General features: G+C 59.1%; 1 protein-coding gene across 18 annotated transcripts in view; it reads left to right on the forward strand.

Moving 5' to 3' along the window:
- DYSF (dysferlin) overlaps nucleotides 1-20,455 on the forward strand; it is a 201,459-nt gene that overhangs the window by 82,299 nt on the left and 98,705 nt on the right. For all 18 annotated transcript variants that reach the window (XM_045549836.1, XM_045549833.1, XM_045549840.1 and 15 more), the window contains 10 exons: nucleotides 227-351; nucleotides 2,388-2,494; nucleotides 7,799-7,991; nucleotides 9,925-10,080; nucleotides 13,471-13,602; nucleotides 13,684-13,850; nucleotides 14,605-14,719; nucleotides 15,024-15,129; nucleotides 15,411-15,553; nucleotides 17,333-17,506. In XM_045549836.1, the coding sequence (XP_045405792.1) occupies nucleotides 227-351; nucleotides 2,388-2,494; nucleotides 7,799-7,991; nucleotides 9,925-10,080; nucleotides 13,471-13,602; nucleotides 13,684-13,850; nucleotides 14,605-14,719; nucleotides 15,024-15,129; nucleotides 15,411-15,553; nucleotides 17,333-17,506 (1,418 nt within the window). The remainder of the gene's footprint in view (nucleotides 1-226; nucleotides 352-2,387; nucleotides 2,495-7,798; nucleotides 7,992-9,924; nucleotides 10,081-13,470; nucleotides 13,603-13,683; nucleotides 13,851-14,604; nucleotides 14,720-15,023; nucleotides 15,130-15,410; nucleotides 15,554-17,332; nucleotides 17,507-20,455) is intronic.

Below are 20,455 nucleotides of genomic sequence, written 5' to 3' on the forward strand. Positions count from 1 at the left end.
ACAGAGGGAGCTCGGGCGCCTTGTTTGGGGAATCCGGGTCATACCGCCCGTGTCCAAGGGAGTTCTTAGATGGGAAGGGTGTGTGGGTGCCTGTTTCCATCCCACCCACGGCCCCTCCCAGCCGTGCCAGTCCTAGCCCTGGAGTGCCCAGGAGCCTGACCTCCGCAGCACCCATCCCACCCACCCCTGCTCCTGGCACAGTGCTCAGGACCTCCTTCCCTTCCAGGGTGCCACTATTACTACCTGCCCTGGGGTAACGTGAAGCCTGTGGTGGTGCTGTCATCCTACTGGGAGGACATCAGCCATAGAATCGAGACTCAGAACCAGCTGCTCAGGATCGCTGACCGGCTGGTGAGTGGAAACCTGCCCCAAAGCTGCAGACGCCCTGTGCACACACCCCCACCCCTGCCACGTGGGCGTGTCTTCAGACCCCCCACGGTGCACGCACTGACACGTGACTGTTCCCTGTCCGCCCTTCATGGGCTGGTGTCCTTTGTGTCCTGACGATGCCAGGCTTGCAGCCCCGTCCTGCAGACTGGGAAGAGAGGGGAGGGGAGGAGCACAACGCCGGGGAAGCCCGGTCTGACGCAGGAGGCAGCACAGAGAACGGAGCAGAGCGCAACCCCGCTGCGGCCAGCAGGACACAGCCTTGCTCTCTCTCACTCACTCATTCAGCAGAGGCCTTCTGACTCTTACCACATCAAAGGCTTGTGCTAGAAACTTCCAGCTAGAGGCGACAAGGGAACGAGGAGCTGCGCTGCCTCCAGGGAGTGGGTTTAGTAAAGGAGAGCAAGGCCCAGCCGTGCGTCTCATGCATGGCTTTCCAAACCCAGATGCAGGTGACACTCCAGGGTGGAGGGAGCAGTGGCTCAGAGGAGGGAGGGAGCCACGGAGCATCCGGAGGGCTTCGTAGGACAGCAAGGGGGCTGCGTCCCGTGTGGGGGGATGGAGGCGGGAGCCCAGCCAGGCTGCCAGTGCAGGAGTCCCTGGGAGTGAGGACGAGGCCCTGGGAAGGAGATGACTTGGGGGGATAATTGCAGGACTTGAGCTACAAGGCCTTGGTGGCCCACTGGATTTGGGGAGGAGGAAGGGAATTGGGAAGTTGGGGAGAAGAGAAGTGTACACAAGGTCAGGTGGTGAGTTCTGTTGGAGGTGAGGAGGGGCCTTTCCAGAGAGTCCCCTGCTCATACTGGGAGCTGCCGGCCTGGTGCTTGGCCCGAGCGGAGGAGAGTTGGGAGTGGGCGGAGCTGTCGAGGCTAAGGGAGACGAGATGGCCGGGTGGGAAGCTAACGGTCCTGCTGGGGCTGCGGGCATTTCTGCAGCGCTGACTGGGGAGACTCCCCTGCCCACGAGGAGTGTGGGTGGGAGCGTGGAGGAGGCAGGTGTGGACCACGCCGTGGGGACACATGGGGAGCAGTGTGTCGAGGGGAGGGGGCTGGAGGGGCCTGGGTATGTCTGCAGGTGAGGTGGTGAGCACAGGTAGAAGGAACGATGGACGGGGGGTGGGGAGGATTGGGGTGCGGGCCAGTAGGGGGCTATGGTGGCCTGCGCCTCCCCTGAGACTGGCAGCTCTAGGGAAGAGAGGACACCAGCAAACACCGAGATGGGGAGAGTGTGGAGCCGAGACTGCCCAGGTCCAGAGTCTGTCCTCTAAGCCAATCACTGTCTCCCAGCAAGGCTCCAGACTGCAGGACAGCAGGGACTGCATCTTCTTTCTTGGGTCTGTCCCTAGATTGGCAGACCAAGGGCAGAGCATGCGTCTCATGCTCAGGAAGGCAGATGGGTGGGGAGGGGTGCGTGGGGACCAAGGGACAGTCCTTGGCCTCCCAGCTCAAGGCTGAGGCCCATGGAGAGGGCAGGAAAAGAGCTCAATGAGGAGACCAGATGCAGCCCAGGGGGTGACCAGGGCATGGAAGTTTGGAGAAGGAGCTCCCTGTGATTAGAGGTGGCTGGCCTGCTCCTGGAGGAGGGCGGGCTAGATCCGAGCCTAGTGGTGCAGTAAAATCTGGAAAGGAGAGAGGGTTCCAGGCAGGAAACCAGAGCAGGCTCAGACAGGGCCACTTACGGTGGGAAGCCAGACCCGGCTAGAAGGTGGCAGGCGAGGAGTAGGAGCGGTCCAGGTCTGTTGCAGTCCGTGGACAGCACCTGGGTGGGCTCCTTGTGGCCACGCGTGAGGGTGGGATTCCAAGCGTGGGAACTGGGCTGTGCTTGGAAGGTTCTTGAGCCAGGACAGACCCTGGCTTGCTGGATGTGGGCTCTGCCTTCTTTGCTGTGATGCTCTCTCCTTGCTGGCTGAGGGACTGCGCTGCGGTGACGGGGCCTGGGGTGAGCCCGCGTGCACCTTCACCCCCCGGTGACGCCCTGACCCTCGCCTGCCTGTTCCACAGGAAGCTGGCCTGGAGCAGGTCCACCTGGCCCTGAAGGCGCAGTGCCCCATGGAGGACGTGGACTCCCTGGTGGCTCAGCTGATGGATGAGCTCATCGCAGACTGCAGGTAGGGGGCCTGGCGCCCCGGTGCCCTCCTCTCCTGGCTCAAGGCGGCTGTTTCCCGGGGAGTGTTCGTGTGTGGCGGTGAGCGACGGCACGTCTCCCCAGCCACGCTTGGCCAGCAGTCCAGCCTGTGCTGAGTCCAAAGGTGGTGGAGCCAGCGCGGGAGTTGAAAAGGTGACATTGAGAGCAGGTCATAAATCTCCCGGCAGCAGCGGCAGCTGTGGGCCTTGCTCACCTGAATGGGGAGCATTGTGTCTCTGACCCCCGCCCTCTTATTTCCCTGATGGAATCTCCAGGAGAAGCTAGGGGGGTGCCGGCCCCCCTCCTTCCCCCAAGGCCACGTCGGGGGACCCCGTTAGTGTTTAGCCTGCTATTGACACGCTGATTGTCAGCTTCAGGAAAAGGGGGCCTGCGGGTGATGGAGGACGAGGTGGAGGCCCAGCAGAGGGGCACATCTCACCACCTCCCCCTCTGTTGGGGGACTCCGGGGAGCCACCTGTGGGCTTAGACTCCTGGTCTCCTCAACTTCAACCTGGCTTGAAGAATAGCTATAATATCTCATAAACAAAGTGCTGGGCCCTTAGGAACCTTTTAATAAACGGTAGCTATAATTATTGTAAAGAAGAAGAAATGTTAGGAAACTTGGGTACTAGTCCTTTTAACTGGCTTTGCGACTTTGGGCAGCTTTACTTCTTTGGACCTCAGTTTTCTCAGCTGTTAAATGGACTTAATAATAAATAGTTGCCATTCTACTCTCTATGGGGTTGATACCCGCAAATGTGTGAACATATGCAAATGTATTCTATGTTCCCTCCATATCTCCTCACGCCACCCTCAGCCGGGCTGTGAGCCCTATCGAACGCATCTGAGAAGTGCCTTCTTGCGGAGAAACTGGTGCCCTTCCGGTCCTTTGCACCCCACTTAGGAAGTGCATCTTTATCAAAATGTTACCCCAAAGAAATGCTCCCTTGCCCACTCCGCCATCCTTTTTGAAGCCTGGCCAGCTCAGTGCCAGGCACCCAGAGCATATTGATAAGGGGACAACTGCAGTTCTCTAGGCAGATGCAAAAATGAGCAAATGAAGTAAAGTGCATTGAGGAGTTAGAGTCATGGGCTGTAGGAGCTCAGAGCAGGCAAATCTAACTCAGGGAAGCTTCCTGGAGGAGGGGATGCCCGAAGCGAGTTTTGAGGGAGGAATAGGAGCCCTTGGAGAGGGGACTTCCCAGGCTAAGGCACAGAAGCCTGAAATGCCTGTGTCCCCAGGAGGCAGGTGGCAGAGAGAAGCTGGTGCCCAATCGAGACAGGCCTGAGGGGCTCTGCTGAGGGGAGCTCAGCCCTGGGGCAAGGCTTCGGGGCACGGTGGCCTCCGAGGTTGGGCTGCTCACTCTGGCTACAGTGTGAGGGACAGACTGGTGCTGGTGACAGGCTCGTGCTGGGCCTAGGTGAGGGGAGACTGGACATATGGCCACTCAGGAGAGTTTGAACAAAGGTGTAACTAAGGCAGTGACACTGGGAGGGGTGGGAATTAGAGGTCCAATGGACTATTCAGGAGGTACTATGATGACAATAATCTTTTGTGCCAGGCACTGTTCCAAAATTTTACATGTATTAAGTGACCATAAAATCTTATGAGGCAGAAAGTAGAATGGCTCCCCTTCCACAGATGAGGAAACTGAAGCACAGAGCTGTTGATTAACTTGTTCAGATTCACACACCTAGTAAGTGGCAGAGCCCCCTTGCTGCTCTGCTCTGTAGTGGACAGAACTTGATGGCGGGTTGGATGCGGGTCCCAAGGAAGGTTCGGAAGGATCCCCTGGTTCTGGCCAGGCAGCTAGGTGGGCATCTCTGAGGGCGTCAGCAGGTGGGTGGCCATGCTGAGTGGGAGGGCATCTGTGGGCTGGAGGTGGGAGGACAGAGTGGGGCAGGGGGGCACACGGGGCATCAGCGTGGGGGGCTGCTGCATGGGGTGAGCTCATCTGGGCAGCCCTGTGCCCCAGGCCCCGCCTGCAGGGTGGCTCACGTGCCTGTTAGCACAGCCCCAGGTGTGATGGGCAGGCTGGGGCTCTCTGCTCAGGACTCTCCTGCTGTGTGGACCTCGGCAGGTCTGAGGTGCCTGGGACATCTGAGACCAGTGGGACCCAAGTCCTGGGCGGCCCTCAGGCCCCTGCTCAGACCTCTGCTCTTGGAGGATTTGCCTCCAAGCACTTCTTCCAAAGCCTGGCCCCTTTGAGTCACTCTCCTAGGGGTGGCCTGGGCCTCCTGGGGTGGGGGGCACTGGTCCCAGGTCAGGAGCTTGGGAGGGGAACTGGGTTCCCATCCTCATGGCAAAGCTCAAATGGCTCTGCAGGGTGGGAATTCCGGGAACCAGGACCAATTTGTTCAGGCACCACCCGAGGACACCAAGCAGCCCTGGCACCTCGGCAAGAGGGCTTCCTCCCCGCCTGCTCTGATGCTGAGCACCGTCACCGCTCACAGCCAGAGCAGCCAGGCACGGGGTCCCCGAGCCAGCTTGCCAAGCTGACCGCAGCGGCTCACCGTTCCTCCAGCTAGCCCCACGCCCATCCCCAGCATCAGTGCCCCTCATTCCATCTCAGGCCCTTCTGCTCGTCTGCCCGGGAGCCTCCCCTGCACCCCTGGCCAACGATGTCCACTCTGTTCTTCCAGCCCAGCCCTCTCCTCTGATCTCTAGACCATGGACCCAACTGCTGCGGGACATCTCTGTGTGGATGTCTTGCCGGCACATCTGTGCTGTGTCTGGGGGTACACGTGCCACGGACAGGTTTCATCACCTTTCCCCATAGTGTCTTCTCTGGGATCCACCATCCCCAGAGCCCATGCTGGAAACCTGAGCCAGCTCCCACTGCCCTCCCTCTCTTTTCCCTTCCCAAGCCCTGATGGCCCTGCCTCTCCCATGTCCTTCTTCCTTCCTTTCTCCCTCTCCAGCCTGTCACTGAGCATCCCCATGGTCCTCCAAAAACTGTGCCATGCCTGTCCCCACGTCAGCCCTGCAGTGGCTCCCACTGCATTCAGAAAAACTCCAGCTCTCATCCTGGTGGGCCAGCCTCTCTGTCCCCACCACCTGGCCCATGGAGTCCCAGCCCTTCTGAGCCTCTGCACCTGCTTGTCCGGCCCTCAGTGGCCCCGCAGGCCCCCCCTTGCCTCTGGGCCTTCACTCTCGTGCACCTGCTGCTCCATCAGCCACGATGCCCTTCCCGTTCTTTTTGGCCCTACTAGCTCCTGCTGGCCCTGCTAGGTGCAGTTCGGGGCCACTTCTTCCAGGAAGGACACCTGACTCCGAGGCTGCTCGTGTGGGGCTCTGTTTGCCTCTGCTCTGGGGGCTCCCCAGGAGCAGGGCTGGGTCTTGTCTCTGGACCCAGCCCCCAGCCCAGGCCCAGAGGGAGCTGTTGCTCTTGAGGAGTGAAATGAATGACCTGAGGCCAGTTCATCTTTCAGGCTGGACTCTGCCCCCTCCCAGTGGCCGTCCCTGATACAGACACCCACTTGGTCTCGCAGGGGCAGGCAGCGACTTTGTGAGCAGCCCGCTCTGCTCTCAGCCTGCACCAAGCGCTGCCCTGGGCCTACCTGCCACGTCCAGGTCAGCAGGGTTGGCAGGGCCTGGCCCTCGTGTGGGGCTGGGGTGCAGCGCCTTCCAGCCTCCTCTTCCCTGGCTCCCCTCCTCTCTGTACCCCCTGCCTTGGACTTCCCTGGGGCAGGAGAGGGCTGAGACAGCGCCGAGACAGCTTGTTAGTGGCACTCAAGGTCCTAACCGTTTCCTGGGGAGTCTTGGCTGGGCTGTGGCCTCCATGAAAATCTCCCTTTGGTGGTCTGCATTGCAGCTCCCGGCTCCCGACCCAGGCCGGGCGCATAAATCACCCTGCTTGGCGCGGTTCTCACTATCCCCCTCCAGACCCGCCTGCCCCCGCCCTCAGGCCCACTCAGGCCTGGTTCCCAGGCAGGCCCGGCCCAGGGCTCGGGCCCAGGCCCCCCCACCCAGCCGGCCTGCAGCATGCCCCTCCACCGCAGTCTTGCGGCCGGGCGAGGCACCCTCGCCCATCCGCGGCACCCTCGGGGCAGTAAATATTATATTACTACAGGGTGTGCAGTACGTGACCTGAGACAGGCCCCGGGGCTTAAGTTTCCTGAGATGGAGTTTGCGTACTGCTCCCCCCCACCCTAAAAATTCAATTAAAAAAAATAACAGGAAAAATGTAGTGCGCCGAGGGCCTGCCAGCGCGGTGTATCTGGCGGCGGCGGTGCCGCTGCGCTCCGGCGGTAATTGGTTCTGCATAGCTCGGGGAAATTGGCAGAAAAATAAATCAGCCGGGAGCCGGAGTCAGACGCTGCCGGGAGGGCAGGGGGAAGGCGGTGCGAGGGCGGGAGCAGACCCGGCGGAGCGGGTTTGACTGATGTCCTGTTTGGGAGTCAAGGAGCGGGCGGGGGCAGGGCAGCCCCAATACTCCGGGACAGTCGGGGGTCCTGCTCGGGAAAGCACGCCCCATCCCGCACGACCTTGTGCGCTTACTGACCGCAGGCTGGGAATGGTGAGGAGCGCGGTGAGGGACTTTTAGGGAGCCTCCGTGGGTCGGGGGCTCAGAGCTCTGTGCCTCCAAGCGGGACTAGTTTAAACCTACCCTCTCACCGAGGGCGCAGGGCTGTGTTTCTGGGACTGCGTGTGCCCTCCCGCCTCCTGCCCCAAGGCTTCCCCAAGCAGAGGGTTCTGGGAAGGGTGTTGCGGGCCGCCCTGGGTGGACACATCTGTAGTACTGGCTGCTGGCCTCCCCACAGGGTCTGCAGTGGCTCGTCAGGGGTCCATAAATTTTTCTTCTTCAAGAATGTGTGCACGCAACACAGAATGGATTTGTTTCAGCAGAGGGCAACTTAGTGCCCCGGCCTCTGTTTTTTAGGAGGATCCAGGCAGCAAGGGAGGGACCCTCTGGCCTCTCTGAGACCTTGCAGTCAGTTGGGGAGATGGGGACACGCGTGCAAAAGAATTCACCCGACTGGAGGTTGAGGATAAGTTCCAAACAGGCAGCCCTAGAATAAAGGGCTGGGTGGCTTCAGAGCAGGAGGCATGAGGGCTGATGTGGTCAGGGAGGGCTTCTCGGAGGAGGCGAGGATGGGGCACACCACACCGAGATGACTGAACGTGGATCAGGCTGGAGAAGGCACCCAGCAGACAGGCTGAGATGTGGGACCTGTTGTGAGGGCCCATGCACATGCGTGTACACACACACACGTGTGCATCTGGAGCTGGATGACCCCTGGGCTCCTGCTCATCAGGCACATTCTATCTGTCTGTCCCTCATAGCCAGCCCCTGGGTGATGTCCATGAGATGCCTTCTGCCACCCACCTGGACCAGTACCTGTACCGGCTGCGCACCCGTCACCTGGGCCAAATCACTGAGGCTGCCCTGGCCTTGAAGCTTGGCCGCAGCGAGCTCCCTGCTGCCCTGGAGCAGGCTGAGGACTGGCTCCTGCGTCTTCGTTCCCTGGCAGAGGAGGTAGTTAATCCTGCAAGGTGCCTTTCTTCTGCCCTCCTGCTGCCTGGAACATCAGAACTGGGAGGGACATGGGGACTGTCTGGACCGTGATCCAACCCTGGCTCCCTTGTTGGGTGACCTTGGGCAGGTGACTTAACCTCTTTGAGCTCAAGGTTCCCGTTCACAGGAGGAGGAGAGAGGATACAACAGGATAATGGGAGTTATGGGGCCCAGCACAGAGCCTGGCACATAGTAGGTGCTCAATTAATTCCCTCTGCCTGCCAAAGGATGTCAGTGACAGAGCTGGAACCAGAACCCAGGATGCCTGGCTTCCTCTGGGACCCAATTCCTTCTTCCTGCCAACCAGTGCCTGTCTGCACCTGGCCTCCAACCTGCCTCTCATGGGCCCTGTGTTTCCTGCTCTCCTGGGTGCCTCTGAGCCCCAGGCCTGAGGAAGCTGCATTTGCACTAACTCTGAGCTTTGCCATGTCTGATCAGAGAACACTGGCTCCAGTCTGTCTTTAGGAGCAATTTTTCCCACCTGTATACACTCTCCACCAAGGTCTGTGAGGCCAGACACTCCCACCCAGTTCCCCCTGAGCAGGCAGGCCATGGATTTGTCCAGAATGAGAAAGGTCTGCTCCTAAGTGCTTGGCAGGCATGCTACTGCTCACCTGAGCACAGCCATGTGGAACCCCAGGGAGGAGGTGGGGGTGGTGAGGAAGGGTTCCCCAGGAGTGCATGGAGAAGGGCAGGGCCTGGAGCGACTGTGGGGGGCAGTAAGCTAGTGAAAGGGAGGGGGCCCAGGAGGCAGGGCAGGCTGCTCAGGACGGGCTGTGTGTCCTTGGAGTCAGCCTTGGATGCCTCCCTGCACGGGGTCTGGAGGCACAGCCCAGTTCCCTGGCAGATACTGTGGTGCTCGGCCGTGGGCCAGCCCCTCACAGTGGCAGTGGACCATTCCCTCAGGCTGGTCACAGGCTGCCCTCTGTAATCTTGGCCCAGACTGACCCCTGACCTCTTAGCTCTTAGGTCTGGGGCGGAGCCTGAGAATGTGCATTTCTAACAAGTTCCCAGGAGCTGCTGCTCCTGCTCCGGGGCCACACTTTGAGAACCCCTGGAAGAGTGGTTAGGAACATGTACTTGGAGTCAGGAGAACCTGGGTTGGCTCCTCACTCTCTACGCCTGAATTTCCTCACCCGACAAGCAGTGATGCCCGTCCTGCCTCCCGGGCTCGCTGTGGGGATTAAGTGAAACAGAGCCTGGGACTTACATCCTAAGTGCTCCAGGAGGTCAGCTCAGCAGTAGCCCTGGGTGGAGACCCAGCCTACGATGAGCACACTTTGCTCGCCATCCTTGGAACAGATGCAGCCTTACCCAGCCAGCCTTCTCTCCAGAGCAGGCAGCTGAGAGCAGTTGTCACTTACTGCTAGAGGCCCCGCGTGGCTCGGGGACCTTGCAGTTTTGTTCTGGGCTAGCAGCTGTTTTCAGAGCCCAGTGTCTTCAGGCCCCAAGGGTCCTAGGCTGCTGTCCTCAGGGCTGTGGAAGGGGGTGGTATCCTAAGCGTAATATCATCTCCCTGGCCAAATCAGGCCTCCAATGTTTGCTCCCTGGGAACATCTACCCGGCAGAGAGGATCTAGGATCGTAAGCTCTGAGCTCCAGGTAGGAGTGTCTCTTCCCAGAAACGTGTACTTAGCTCAGTAACTTTTGGCAGCTTTTCCTGTGAGCTGGGGGCAGCCTCATGCTCTGTCCTCTGGGGTTCACGGCTGCTCAGGACAGACAGCAGTCAGCTCTGGGAGGTCCAGGGGAAGGCCAAGGGTGGGTGGTGTGTGGGATGGAATCTGAGGGAGGAGAGGCCTTTGTGGCCTCTGAGTCAGAGGTCAGCTCACCGTGTGGCTGCGGGGCGTGGGCCTGGTGTGTCACTGTCCCCACCCTGACTGCCACCCTCTCTCCAGCCCCAGAACAGCCTGCCAGACATCATCATCTGGATGCTGCAAGGAGACAAGCGTGTGGCGTACCAGCGGGTGCCAGCCCACGAAGTCCTCTTCTCTCGGCGGGGTGCCAACTGCTGTGGCAAGAATTGTGGGAAGCTGCAGACGATCTTTCTGAAAGTGAGTTTTCTTTTTTCCCAAGTCATGGTTGTATTTTCCCAGCACAAGGTCTTTGTCCCACCCCTTCTGTTTCCTTCTCCGGGTCTCCACCTATCTCAGAGTCCTTGGGCTATGGTCTTGGAAGGAGAGGAGGTCTTTGGGCAAAACGACTTTCCTTTTCTTCTGTCCCCCACAAAGTCCCCAGACCCCACACACCTCGTCTAGAAAGTCAGCACTGGGAATGAATAAGGTGGAGTCCGTGGCCCCAGGCTGTCTGATCCCTGAGGCTGACTTGTCCTTCCAGGCAGGTCGCTTGTGGGGAGACCTCAGCTCCCAGCCCGCAGCCTCTAACAGTCCTGGCATAGACCTGGCTTCCGCACCCAGCCCGAGTGCCCTGGACTCCAGCTGGAGCCACGCTGAGGCTCAGCTTCTCTTTGCTGGGAAGGCACCTGGTACCTGAGGCTTGGGGCAGGTGTGCCAAGACTTGGACCCACTGGAGAGCTGGAAGCACATAATCTTGTCCCCAGTCTCACCTAGCCCCTGCCTCTCCTTCCCTTTCTCCACTTGTAGCATCCATCCCTGCCCCCTCCGCCTTGTCTCCCAGGGGACTGACTAGCCTTGGGGATGAGGTGACAGGGAAGTGAGCAGGTGCTTGGGAGGGATCACCTGTCTTCCTCTCTGGGTTACTGTGGGGACACGGAGCCAAGGCTGCTTCGGTCAGAGGACTGTGGCCTGGAGATCAGAACACAATGTGGGGAAATCCCTCCTTGCACAGTGGCTACCCAGGCCCAAGGAAACGGTCCCTCTTTGAAGGGTCGCCACTGAGGCTGTCTCTGCTAGGGGAGGAGTGGCCCTGGGAAGCCAGCGCCTTACCGCTTCCTGTTCACTCCCAATGGCTCTGCTGGCATTCAAGGCCTTGCCGGCCTGACCTGCCTGGCCTTCAGCCCAGCCTGGCCCAGCTCCCCACAGCCACTTTGCTCCCCACCTACCCCTTCCCCATGCCTCTCCCCCCACCTCACCTCTTCTGCGCCGTCATTGTTGACTAACATTAGTCTCCAACCCTCTGAGTAGAGCCCTCTGTGTGACTGCTGGTTGACCCATTCATACATTGGTTGGTCTTTCTTGTCACTCCCTGGGGTGGGTAGAGGGGACAGGCTTCAGCAGCACAGTGCATGCAGACAGGTTGCCAAGGCTGGCTGGAGCTCTGTGTGGCCTTGGGCATGTTGCCTAACCTCTCTGAACTATCTACTGTCTTCTTGCCCATGAAATGAGGGCAAGACTGCCCACTTCTGAGGTTTTGAGGGTGAATTAGGTAACACGGGTAATAGGTCTTGCTGGAACTAGGTGATCAGGGGATATTAGTTTCTCTCCCCTCCTCTTCCCTTTTGGGGAGCCCCCTTGCTCCATAAGTACCATGACTGGAGACTTACTTGAGGCCAGGGATGAGCAAATACGTGCACACAGGGTCATTGGTACTTCGGAGAAGAGGCCAGCTTTGCCCAGAAGGGGGATTGTGCATGTGTGTGTGTGTGTGTGTGTGTGTACATTAGGCAGTGGGCTGTCCCCTTCCTCCTGCTCACATGCCTCCTGAGGCATGTTCCCCGTGAGATCCTAACTTCTGAGAATGTCCCTCCTAAGCCAGCTCCTCGCCTAGTGGGGCAGAAAGGAATGGAAGTCAAGGAGCCGGCTGCCCAGGAAGGCTGTCTGGTGAGAGTGGCGTGGGGCTGCAGAGGCGGCTGTGCCTGGAGGGCTCGCTGGGATGGCTTGAGCTCCAGGTTCTGACCTCGTGGCTATGTAGCCACAGGGAAATGCAAACTGAAATTTTCCCTAATTCCAAGCACACACACAAAAAAATGATATAGAATTGTTTCTCGAAGTCTTCCCCACTGAGTTTATGAGCCCTGCCAGTAGCTCCTGAGCAAGCTCTACAAAAATGTTGGCAGCAAGTAGAGACCAAGAAAACATTGGTGTTTCTTAACTTAAACCAAAGTTGGAAAAAATGAGCACCAGCAGAGAGGGAGAGGAGCCCCAAACTAGACATTTCTTTATTTGCTGTTGCTATTTTGGGTCCGGCAGGCTGGCCCCGTCTGGGGGAGGACAGGGGAGAGTGAGGGTGGAGGGGGGAAGAGGGGGTAAGGCATTCCTGCCATCTCCCTGGGGCTGGTGGTTTGGAGGCGAAAAGGCAGCTAGCCACCTGGGGGAGAGTGGGGACATTTCCAGGGCTGTGACACGTGAGATCGGGGCCTCCTCCAGCCCTCACCGAGGGTGAACCCAAAGAAGAGGCTGGGTTTGCAGTAGGGAGGTGTGAAGTGGTTACCACGTTGGCATGTCCTGCACCCCCTCAAGCCTCCACCTGCCCTGAGCTCTCCCTCCAGGGATCCAGGCCTCCCCCACCAGCTTGGGACCCCCTACATTAGCCTCCCTTTCCTCTTCTGAACCCACTCAAACTCCTTTCCCTCGCTTGGCTCTCTGTCCCAGAGGACATACTTCTCTGAGCCCATGCACACTAGGCCTAGGTACTAAATGTGTTACTTCCTGTAGAGGACAATGTGTTCTTCTAAGAGTGAGGCACTTCTGCTCCTTAGGGCACGTCTGACCTTTGGTTTCAGTCAAATGATGAAGTAATTGTGGAGAGTAACTTTTTTTATGTTGGGGTATTGTGGTTATTCCATTTTGGCAGAGCTTCTGAAAGTTTCAGGATAAAAAGCAGTTAAAGACCAGTGAGTAGTGGTTAACATGCTGATAAGCACTTGAAAGGGTAGGGATATTAGATGATATACTAACCAAAAAAAATAAAATGCTGAAAATGAATGGGGAGGTTTTAATTTATTTCTCTTCCAGATCTGTATCATTCTATCTCCTTTAGGGACAAGTTCTAGAACTGTACTGTCCAATAGGGTAGCCACATATGGCTATTTACATTTACATTAATTAAAATTAAGTAAAACTAAAAATTCAGCTCTGCAGTCACGCTGGCCAGATTGCAAGTGCTCAGTAGCTGCATGGGGCTAGTGACTACCATATTGGATGGTGCATATGTAAACCATTTCCAACATGGTAGAAAGCTCCCTTGGCAGTGCTATTCCAAAAGACAGTGGAAATGAGGATATGGTGGGAGAAGGGAAGAATGAGGGATCCTGGTCTACACATGGACCCTCTCTGCAGAGAGCTCCTAGGTGGGAAGGATGCAGTTTTCTCTTTTGATGGAAAGGGATCTTGGCACGGGTGAGAAACTTTCTTAATTATACACTCCCCTTCCGTGAAATTCTGGTAAGTCCTCCAACAGGGCACACACTTAATGGGGATGTCAGGCTGGTATACCCAGGTCTGAAGGATGCTCCCCCCAACCCTTAGCTGGGACATCCTGATCCTGAGGGGGCCTGTGGGTTTCTGTCCTTCTCTGGTACCCAGTATCCGACGGAGAAGGTGCCTGGGTCCCGGATGCCGGTGCAGATCCGGGTCAAGCTCTGGTTCGGGCTCTCTGTGGATGAGAAGGAGTTCAACCAGTTTGCTGAGGGGAAGCTCTCCGTCTTTGCTGAAACCGTGAGTGCCTGCCAGCCATACCTGCCTCCCCCCAGAGCTACTGTGGCCCCCTCTGACTTTTCTGTCTCCCTCGCCCTCCAGTATGAAAACCAGACCAAGCTGGCCCTGGTCGGGAACTGGGGCACGACGGGCCTCACTTACCCCAAGTTTTCTGATGTCACGGGCAAAATTAAGCTACCCAAGGACAGCTTCCGCCCCTCGACAGGCTGGACCTGGGCGGGAGATTGGTTCGTGTGTCCAGAGAAGACGTGAGTCATGGGCAGGGAGAGCTTGGGGAGGGACAGGGACTTCTGCTTGAACGCTCCCAGGACTGGGCCTCACTAGGCGGCATTCCTTTCTGGAAGGGCTCTAACGATCAGAAAGTCCCTCATTATTAAGCCTCCATTTGCCTTTGCATCCATTGGTGGTGGCCCTGTCCTCCAAGACAGCTCAAGCAAGCCCCTCACCTCCTCCTCCTTCTCACACTTGAGGCTGCTCACTCTTCCCTGGAGGGGTCCTTTCTCCCCCTCTCGGCCCCTCTCAGATCAGCAGCATCCTTTGCCACCCACATTGCTGTCTTCCTCTTTCTCTTCTCCCTTTTCCTGTCTGGTTGACATTTAACCACCCCCCCTTTTTTTTTACTTTAAAAAAGTTGAAGTATAACATATTATATAGTCAAGTACTCAAATTTTAAGTGTACACCTTGATAACACTTTGTACTGTACAGCTATCTATTGAGCTTCAACTACTCATCTGGCTTTTGGTGTCTCCAGTAGGTCGCCTTTTCTCTTCCTTATCTTGAGGGATGCATTCCTTTGTCTGTGATGATCTCAGTGTGTCCCTGGGTCTCCTTTTCACTGTCTAGCCTTGTCTTTTCTGCAGCTTCCTTCCCGTTCCCCTCCGTCTTTCTTGTTGGCAGGGGTGAGGCTGACACGTGAGGTTGGCCAAGGCCCGGGTGCTCTCCTGGAGGTGGCGGGTGGGTGGGGGTCTCTTCAGCGGAGCTCTGACTGCCCTTCCCTGCAGCCTGCTCCATGACACTGATGCTGGCCATCTGAGCTTTGTGGAGGAGGTGTTTGAGAACCAGACCCGGCTTCCTGGAGGCCAGTGGATCTACATGAGTGACAACTACACTGACGTGGTAAGGGGGCCACTCAGGGGCAGGTAGAACCTGGACATTTGGTCCGAGGAAGGGCCTGTGGCTCAGAGAAGCCTGGGACATCTTCTCCCCACCTCCCACCTCCTGAGCCTCCATACTCTGCTTTCCATAGGGACAGTGTGGGTCCAGCAGGGCAGGATGCCGACTCTGAGTCACCCAGGTCCCCAGGGGCTCTGCCCTTTGGTCTGGGGCTTTGAGAATGTATGTTGTCAAGTTGCATCTTTTCTGCCTCTCTGCTAGTGTCCACTGTCTGCTGTCATGCTTGCCTGTCCTGTTTTGTCCTTAGAACGGGGAGAAGGTTCTTCCCAAGGATGACATTGAGTGCCCGCTGGGCTGGAAGTGGGAAGATGAAGAATGGTCCACAGACCTCAATCGGGCCGTCGACGAGCAAGGTGGGCAGCATGTGGAGCCTGGCGAGCCCCAGCCCGGCGAGCTCTCGAGGCATGCTGGGGGAGATAGCTGGATGTCAGGGCCCCTCGGCCCGGGGCACTGGCCTTCACTGGGCTACTTCACCTGGGGGGACTTCCTGAAGGCAGCCCCCTACTTCAGGCTACCAATTAGGACCAAGAGTCAGTGGCCACTTAAGAGTCTGTGAGCATGCCCCAAATTGAGAGATGGTCCCAGGAGGGAAGGGAATTGCTGGGCAATGAATGATGGATGCCCCCTCCCCCAGGCTGGGAGTATAGCATCACCATCCCCCCGGACCGGAAGCCGAGGCACTGGGTCCCTGCTGAGAAGATGTACTACACGCACCGCCGGCGGCGCTGGGTCCGCCTGCGCAGGAGGGACCTCAGCCAGATGGAAGCGCTGAAGAGGGTGAGCCAGTAGGTGGTGGGTGGGAGTGAGGCCCCTGGTTGGGGGAGGCCAGTGGGCGCAGGTGCAGACCTGTGTGCACATAGACACCTGCAGGTGTGCGTGAGAGTGACATGCACAGGCACAGGGGATGCTCACAGATCACACCCAGCACACCCACAGGTGCTCACAGACAAAGAACACATCCAGGTGCCCAGGACCTCCCGAGGGGGTTACATGCAGAGTTCACACACAGGCCCGGAAGGTGGAAAGGCATCCGTGGAATGTGTGTTGGGCTGGGTTTCCTAGAGGCAGAGTCTAAGCGGTGGACTTGGCTGCATGTTGCTGAGGCTGTGCTCTCAGGAATGTGAGGAGCAGGGACACGGCCTCAGGCGGCCAGCTTTGGCCTGAGCTGTGGCCCGGGAGGGGTGCACCCTTGAGCCCCACAGAGTCGTCCTCACCTGGAGGCAAGGGGCTGGGGCTTGCCCCCTCTTAGCTGCCTGTCATTGGCTGAGGGCTGCTGGGATGCATGTGCTGGGGCCCATACCTGCCTCCCCAGCGAGGCGGCTCTCTTCAGCCATGGAATTCTCTGGAGCAGGGGTCTCTGGGAGCTGGGATCCTCCGACACTCAGGGCAGCTGGGGATGGGTGTGCAGAGCGTGCCAGCTGGCCAAGGTCAGGGTGGGCCCCATCAGCATTCACATGGTGTGAGCACACGTGCCCCAGTGGGGCCCAGATACCACGGGACCCCCACACACCCATAGTGCACGTGGGTGGGCACACAGGAGCACACGCACTTGCTCCAGAGTCACACAGGTGCCGTGTGCCGCACGGCCTCAGTGCCTGCCTCTGCTGGGCTCTCTCAGTCTGTGATCTTCCTTCCTAAGCACACATTTGAATTTTGGCTCAAGAACCAGGCCTCTCCCAGTCCAGGAGTAGTCTTTGGCATGACCCAGGCTCATTCCTCTCTTTTTGGGCACAGAGAACCTAGAAAGGGCTGTCACTGGGTCTGGGGAGGCACAAGGCTTTTAGACAGCCAGTGTTCCTATTGCCATGGACCAGAAAGGCTCAACTCTTTCCCTGCGGACAGAGGTGGAGCCTGGCCAGGTGCCTGTGCCTGGCCTGCCACCCCCAGCCAGCATCCTTCCTGGAGAGGGGTGCAGCTGGCCTCCAGGACTGGCCCCTGTCACTGTGCTCATGGCCCAGTCCTGAGGTGGTGTCTGAGGACACTCTCTCCCGGGATCTGGAAGGCAGCGGGCTTCCAGGGCTCCCTCGAGGCCTGGGAAAGGGTCCCCTTGGAAAGAGTGCAGGGGACCCCTCCATAGCTAGCTAGGTCTCACCTCTAGGGGAGAAGTAGCCTGAGCGTGGGAGTCAGGAGCTTTCTTCTGCCTCTGAACTGCAGACCACTTCCATTTTTATAAGCTGGGATGTGAAGAAGAAAAAGGAAATGACAAGAAAACCTTGGATTCATGATGTCCACCCATAAGTCAAACAAACAAGCAAGCCAGAAGCCCAGTGTTTTCTCACTGCTTCAGCCGACCTTCCCTTTCTGGTGCCTCGTTCTCCCTGCAGCCCATGGAGACTCCTTTCCCTCCTGGCTTTCTCACCTGGGGTTCTTGTCGCTGTAGAAGTTGCTCAAAGCCCCCCTCCTCCAGGTGGCCCTCCCAGGTTTTCCCACCTGGAGGGTGCTGGTGTGGGGCTGGTGGGAAGTCATCGTGGAGGGCAGGAAGGCACAGCTGGAGCCCAGTGCAGGACTCCACCTGGCCCTCCAACTGGCCTCTGAGTCTGTCCGTTCTCCCCGCAGCACAGGCAGGCGGAGGCGGAGGGCGAGGGCTGGGAGTATGCCTCTCTCTTTGGCTGGAAGTTCCACCTTGAGTACCGCAAGACGGATGCCTTCCGCCGCCGCAGGTGGCGCCGCCGGATGGAGCCGCTGGAGAAGACGGGGCCTGCAGCTGTGTTTGCCCTCGAGGGGGCCCTGGTACGTGGGGCCGTGCTTGTCTTGGGTTGAGTGGAGTCCGTCCTGGCTTCTCAGGTCTGTTCCAGGCTGCTGTGGGTGAGGTGCGGGACCCCCCAGGTTGGGGCTTTTGGATGGAACATTGGCCGGTCATCCTGGCTTCAGTGCCTGTAGGGGGGCATGTGGGAAAGTGGGCACCTGGCTGGGTGTTCTCCTACAGTAAAGCAGCTCCTTTGTTGGCATTGGGAGACACACTGCTCCTTTGAGTAGTCGGGCCGGGAGCAGAGTGGGAGACGGCCGTGGCTGTCTGGTGGGCTGACCTGTGATTGGAGCCAAGGGACCCGCCTCTTCTTGAAGAGGCTGGCAGGCACGAGGAGGGGCAGGGAGGCTTTGGCCTAGCCCCCGGTGCTAGCCAGAGAGGGTGGGTGACCCCGGATGTCCTTGGCTGGACATGCAGAAGCCATCTCCTGGGCATCCCCAGCAATTTTTGGGCAGAGATGTATCTTAGAAACTGAGCCCCAGCCAGGGTGGCTGTCCTGCCCCAGGGTGGCTGTCCTGCCCCAGGGCCTACTTTCTGTAGCCAGTGGAACTGGGGTTGGCTCAAGGTCATCCAGGGTCTAGGTGACGGGCTCCCCAGAAGGGATGAGCAGGCACCCCTGGACTGTCTGGGTGGGGACACTCAGGGGTGGCATACAGCCTGTCCCCTGCTCTGCTGGTCTGGGGATTCCTGGAGGTGGAAGGGAGAGGCCCTGAAGGAGACCCCCCTCTGAAATCCAGCCAGGACTGTGCACCTGCTGTGGGGGATTTGGGCTGGGACCCTCGGGGCAGGTGCCACCAGCTGCACTGGCTGGCGGGGCCAGAGTGTCCACGTGGAGCCCGCTGTGTGTGTACGTGTATTGGGTCAGGGTCAGGGTGGGACACTTGTCCTGAGGACAGCCCAGCTTCTAGGGCTGGGGGTACCGTGGGGCAGGCTCAGGGTCTGACAGGGTGGGAATGGGGAAGGGAGTGGAAGCCAGCACCGGCCCCGAGAGGGAGTAGGGCCAGGCAGGAGCGTTCAGTTCTATCAGTCTCAGGCCTCGTTGGGGGGCCAGGCCTAGTGGTGGCAGTGTGGGAGAAGAAACCCTCTGGGGGCCAGATGACATCAGAGAAGCCTGCCATAGGCTTCAGAGGGACCCCCTCCCTTGTTCTGGGGCCAAGTCACTGGGAGGCTGAGGGGAGATTCAGGGCGCTGGGCTCTCCAGGCTGCTGACCGGTCCTGGGGCCAGGACAGAGAGGCGTGGGAGGGGACTGCTGCCCGGGTCGGAGCAGCCGCAGCAGGGGCCTCCAGGGACAGGGCTGGTGTGCCCGACTCCCTTTGTTTTGGGTCAGAAAGGGCCTGGCGGGGGTCGTGTGGCTCCAGCCGGGGGATGGGGGTGTAAAGACCTTGGCAGGCCCCAGAGTCAGGGCCAGGTCTGAGAAGGCCAGGCAGGCACCCCGAGTAGCCAGGGTTTGTTTCCGTCAGACAGAAACTGAAATGCGCCAAAGGGAAAAGGGGAGGCTGTGGGCTCACATGGCTGGGGACAGCCCAGGAGGTGCACCAGGCGTTGGGCCTGGCAGGAAACAGCGGTTCACACAGCGTCCCCAGGACCCGCTCCCGTCTCAGCCTTGTCTCACGCTGGCTCGCTCTGTGTGGCAGCAAAGGTGGTGCTGGTGACGAAAGGCTGACATCATCCTCCCGGCCAGCCTGCTAGATAAAATAGCACAGCCACCTGGCACCACACTCTGTTTTCCTCCCAGCTGGAGACCCCGGAGTGCTGCCTTCTCAATAATGCCAGTAAAAGTCTCGTGCGTGACGGCTGGCTCTGCCGGGTCCTGTGCGCGAGCCAGCCCCTGCACCTGGGGAGGGAGGGAGCGCTCTGATTGGCCACCCTGGGCCATGCCCCTTGTCTGGGATTGACAGCGCCACCCGGTTGGGGAGGGGAGCTTCTGGAAAGGGGAAAAAACCCCCCAAACAGTGCTAGGCCAAGAGCTCCAGATGGCGATCAGAGGACTCTGTTCACTGAGCAGGAGGGAGCCAGCGTGGGCTGTTGAGAGGAGGAGTGCTCTGGTCAGAGCTGGGCCGTAGGACCATCAATCAAGTAGCCACGGAGGATGGTTGGGAGGGAGAGCGTCCTGCCAGGAGACCACCAGGAGTCTTGGGTTGAGGTCCAGGATGAGGTGACCACCTGGGTGGGGGCTGTGGGACCCGGGTCGGGGAGGTGGAGCAGCAGAGCTTGGGAGGGCAGGGTCCAAGGGGCCTCAGAGGCTCGACTGGGTGGATGGTGGGGCCACAGCCATTGCCAGGCCGAGGGGCGGGGTGGGCCTGGGCTGCGATGAGTTCACGGTTGGCCCTGGCAAGTCTGACACACACGGTGCAGTGCTGTGGGGGGGGGAGTCAGATCTGGCAGCCGCCTGCCAGGCGGCCCAGGGTAGGGAAGCTGGGGGAAGAGGGGCCCGGAGACACGTGGATGAAGCAAGCACAGGCTCTGGGCTGCCTGGGACCTGGGGGAGGAAGGTGAGCAGGGCTGGGGGTCCCACTGCCCAGCTTTCATGGCTTGGTGCCGGGAGGCTGGGGGGCACTTCCCAGAGAGAAACCAACTGGTCTACTTTTCACGCCGGAGAACGTGCTGTGAGGGATCCCTGAAATCAAGCGTGAAGTCAACAGCTGGGACAGGTGCCTGTAATTCAAATGTGACGTGCCTGTAACAACGCAGGGAAGCCCTGTGCGTCCTGGGAGAGCTTGGCTGCCAGAGGGGGCCAGAGGGAGACAGTGGATCCCACAAACTTGGAGTTGGAAGACCACAGAGTTTTGGAAAGTCTTTAGGTGTGTCCCGCATTTGGACGGGCCACGGGCCCCTGTGGCAATAACCATCTGGATGACTCTGTACCTGAGTGAGCTGAGCCCCCGTCAGCCCAACACACACTCACACACACTCTCTCCCTCGAGCACACACA

This window comes from Lemur catta, chromosome 4 (assembly GCF_020740605.2).
Source record: "Lemur catta isolate mLemCat1 chromosome 4, mLemCat1.pri, whole genome shotgun sequence".
In the NCBI taxonomy this organism is placed as follows: Eukaryota; Metazoa; Chordata; class Mammalia; order Primates; family Lemuridae; genus Lemur; species Lemur catta.